The sequence below is a fragment of the Carcharodon carcharias genome, chromosome 1 (assembly GCF_017639515.1).
Source record: "Carcharodon carcharias isolate sCarCar2 chromosome 1, sCarCar2.pri, whole genome shotgun sequence".
Lineage (NCBI taxonomy): Eukaryota > Metazoa > Chordata > Chondrichthyes > Lamniformes > Lamnidae > Carcharodon > Carcharodon carcharias.
In genome coordinates, this window is record NC_054467.1 from 120,872,348 (window position 1) to 120,876,542 (window position 4,195).

The following is a 4,195-nucleotide window of genomic DNA, read 5'->3' on the forward strand; positions in this document are numbered from 1 at the left end:
GACTCAATGTAAAAAGGAAATTTCTCATCATTTGCTCATTTATAATTGATTGCAAACTGGGGCACTTCAATAGTTCACCCCTTGGGGAAAACATAGAATCACCGACTCCAATTCTGGATTCCTGCATTTAACTGCACATGTGTGGACTCCAGAAGTTGTTGTCAGTTGCCTCTTCTGTTAAATGGCAGGCCTTCGGATTTGAGTGAAATATCTTCAATTACCACTGTCCTGTATCTAGATCACAGAATCAAAGTGCAGAAGAGGCCTTCGGCCCATCGAGTCTGCACCGACACATGAGAAACACCTGACCAACCTACCTAATCCCATTTACCAGCACTTGGCCCATAGCCTTGAATGTTATGATGTGCCAAGTGCTCAGCCATCTGTAGAGCAAAAAATTTTATATCATTCCAAAAACTACTTGAACAGAATTTACAAAAGTTAGCACATTCTGCGTAATCACGTCTATACATAGAGCTATTTCTCCATTATGTTTTAAACACAATTAGGAGAATTTAGTAGCCGAAGATGTGAAATAACTTGCATTTATAGTGCACCTTATTACAATCTTGTTGGATCTTGAAATTCTCATTTTTTGGTATATAGTTGCTATTGTTTTACAATTCCAAATCTCCCAAAAGAAACTTGTTTATGGTAATTTAAAAAAATTACTAAAAACAACTTGCCTCCTGTCAAAGGGTCCTGGCCTGAAACCTTAAGTGGGCCTCACTATGGCAATTAGACCTTGCCTCACATGTATTGCTCCATGATGGTGAAGTGGCCCTTTCTCCTTCTGTTGTTCTCTTGCCATCTTCTGGTCTTCCTTGACAAAACAGGATTGCAACTATTACTCTGCCTCTCTCAAATACCAGTCTGTCTGTAGGACACTGCTATTGTACAGCATAACATTATGATCCAAGGGACACCTCATGTAGCACATTTAAGGGAGTCCCCAAAGCTGTTCAGACATCTTAGCCTCTGCACCAACACCCTTATGGTGTGCTCAGTAATCATCTGAGTCATTAGATGACATTGATATAATAAAAACAGAAAATGCTGGAAATATTCAGTAGGTTAGACAGCATTTCTGTAGAGAGGAACAGAGTTTACATTTCAGGTCAATGACCTTTCAGCAGGACTAGTGCCTAGTTAGCAGATGTTTGCAGCCCAGAAGGCCAATCAGTTCAAACTATTCGGAAGAATGCAACTGTATCTAACTGGCCTCTAACCAGAATAATGGGTATGCACCAGGAGCTATTGGAACAACTGGGAAAACCAACTGGAAATCAGTTTGCACCCAATTTCATCAGCTGACTTCGGCTGTGGCCAGTTGTGATTTATGGGAATTCACTGCTTGAACTTTAGGCATTGTTATTTCTCCATACGGTCCCCTGCATTCTGTCTATCGCATATGTCTGATCAGACCAGTGTTCCCTCTTCTTGTGTGCCATCAGATTGGACAGAGATTTGATGGCCTAGGTGTGAAGGAAGCCAGCCACACTAAAAATCTGAATTCTCTCCTGTTGACTGTTGGGATCAGTGAGGAAGGTGATGTACCAATTCACCCTCGTGGGTGATTTGCTTAATGCAGGGTGTAGACTGCAAACTGAGAAATGCCTAAGTTATACCCTGTAGCAGATTGGAAGGAGCTCATCTTGTTGCAGGATGCAGCAGAGCGATAGTGTCTGGAAAGTCATAATCATCTGATCCACTGCTTTCCAAATAAATTGATATACCCTGTGTGCTGCGTATGGCCCCCAAAACAGTCTTCTGAAGGGCCCAGTTGCTATTTGCTCAGGCTGCTCCTCTTCTTCCACTACTGCTTTGTGTTCTTGTTGTCTTTTGATTCCCAGATATTGTTAATAATCACACCTTAAGCTTGTAAAGCTCAGAAACTCTATGGAAAGAAATTTCCCTGGGGTTGTGCGGGGGTGTGTGTGGCCCTGATCGGCGCCCCTGATCAGGCCCACGCCGCCATTTTACCTGGGTGGGCCAATTAAGGCCCGCCCAGGGTGACGTGCACCCGGAAGCGCTGTGCGCTCCCTGTGCGGGTGGGGTGGGTGTTCCCTGAGTTGGGAGTGTGAAAGAGCGCAGAAACCTTCCTAAGGCAGAGGTGCCTCAGGAAGATAAGTTTTAAGTTTTAAAAATTTTAATAAAGAAAAAAATTAAGACATGTCCCCTCATGTGACAGTGTCACATGAGCTGGGACATGTCAATGAACGTTAATGAAAAAATGTATTTAATTTATAAACCCTTCATCAAACATCATCCCGCCTGTGGGTGAGGTTCCATGAAAATTGCGAAGGCTGCCTGGGCTCTTCGCCTGCCCATTAACTTCAAGCTTTTTTTTTGTGTGTGGTTTGTGGATTTGATCTTTTCCCGGTGTGGCCCCTTCAGGCGTAAACCTTGCTGGGGTGCCCGGTTTTCCTGGGCAGCAGCACAGCCTGGATGTTGGGCAGGACCCCACCCTGGGCTATGGTGACCCCGCCCAGCAGCTTGTTGAGCTCCTCGTCGTTGCGGATGGCGAACTGCAGGTGGCGGGGGATGATGCGGGTCTTCTTGTTGTCCCGGGCCGCGTTGCCGGCCAGCTCGAGGATCTCGACCATCAGGTACTCGAGGACGGCGGCCAGGTAGACGGTGGCTCCAGCCCCGACCCACTCGACATAGTGACCCTTGCACAGCAGCTGGTGGATACAAACGACGGGGAACTGGAGCTCGGCTCTGGAGGTGCAAGTCTTGGCCTTGGCGCGCCCTTTGCCTCCGGTTTTACCACGACAGGACATCTTTCACAATTTAGCTCTTATGAAGGAGCCATCAACTTTAAAGTTGGACACGCAGCTTTCCCATCCTTAATTAGTTAATTAATGGACTTAATTAGGTCTTTGACAGTTGGGCAGGCGTGCAGCCAACTCGGGTACGTGCCCGCCGAACTGAAAATCTAAATGACGCGCGGTGACATTGGGATGCACACCAAATGTCACCTCGTCATGTGACGTTTCAGTGAGCGGGCCCTGCCCCTACTCGCTGAGCTGAAGATTCAGCCCTATGTTTACTTTGTCATGCTGCCTTGTACAAACCAGAATTGGATTGAGCTGATTCTGTTATACTTCACAAGAGTCTCTAGTACAGCCATGAATTGTGGATCCCTGGAACACTTACACATAACAATTAGTTCCTAGCTATTTATAGATAATACAACAATGTGTAACATTCCTCTTTCTTTAAATTGGAATGCCTCTATCAATGTAGCTGTTCCAGTCATTAACTTTTAAAAGCTAAAGAAGATTATCAATTCACTTCTGGAAATAAACTGAACCCCTTCTAAGAGTCTTTTATAGCCTGTAATCTTTTCTAGAAATATTGATCACAATATCATTTGGGCAGTATGATGTTATGCCTCCATCTTTTTTTAGCATTCGTTGATATTAGTGATGAGCTGGCAAGCACGTTGTCCCTGGTGTTGCAGGAAGCGTGCTTGTTATTGCTAATATGGTTTCATTTGCTGGTGATGTTGTTAATGTCATCTCCCTGGATATTAATGTTTCCGGTATTGTTGATGGTCTTTTCTGTTTATCCAGCTCTGGTATACGTCAAATATGGACTCTGTTTCTTTTCACTTGTTTACTGGTTTCAGTCTCAATTAACTATGGCCTTGGTGTCTCGACTTCAGCAACAACTTTTGCTGGGGTCCAGGTTTTCATGATTGGATCCTGTACATGTACACTTTGTCCTTCCAACAGTTCAGGTAGGGACTTAACAGGTTTGTTGAGTTGCTGACCCCCTCTTTCCTGTGCATCAGTGAGCCGTGGTCTCATTTTCTCCTGGTCATTTGAAGGATGCATTTTGCTTGGCACAGCAGTCTTTTATTTTCTTCCACTCAACAATGCTGCAGCTGATTTCATATAAGCCTTGAAAGGTGTAGATCAGACTCAGATTAAAGCTAGGTTTGTGACTTCCTTTGTCTCTTGGCATTTCGCAAGGGTTCTTTTGATCATCTGGATGTGTCTTTCTATAAACACGTCTTCGAGGGTAATGTGGTGATGAGGTGATGATGCTCAACCCATATGTTCAGCGAGTTCCTTAACTTCCCTGTATGTGAACTGGGTGCCATTATCACATATAAATCTTCAGGAATCCCTTGCTCAGCAAACATAACTTGTATTGCTGAGATGATTGTTGCAGCTCTCAAGTATTT

General features: G+C 44.5%; 1 protein-coding gene across 1 annotated transcript; it reads right to left on the reverse strand.

Annotated features, from left to right (window-relative positions):
- Window positions 1–375: 375 nt before the first annotated feature.
- On the reverse strand, window positions 376–2,783 carry LOC121275204 (histone H2AX-like). The gene is made up of 2 exons (XM_041182658.1): window positions 2,489–2,783; window positions 376–383 (listed from the first exon to the last, which is right to left on the reverse strand). Exons 1-2 carry the CDS (start codon window positions 2,781–2,783, stop codon window positions 376–378), a joined length of 303 nt encoding a protein of 100 aa, XP_041038592.1.
- Between the last annotated feature and the right edge of the window lie 1,412 nt (window positions 2,784–4,195).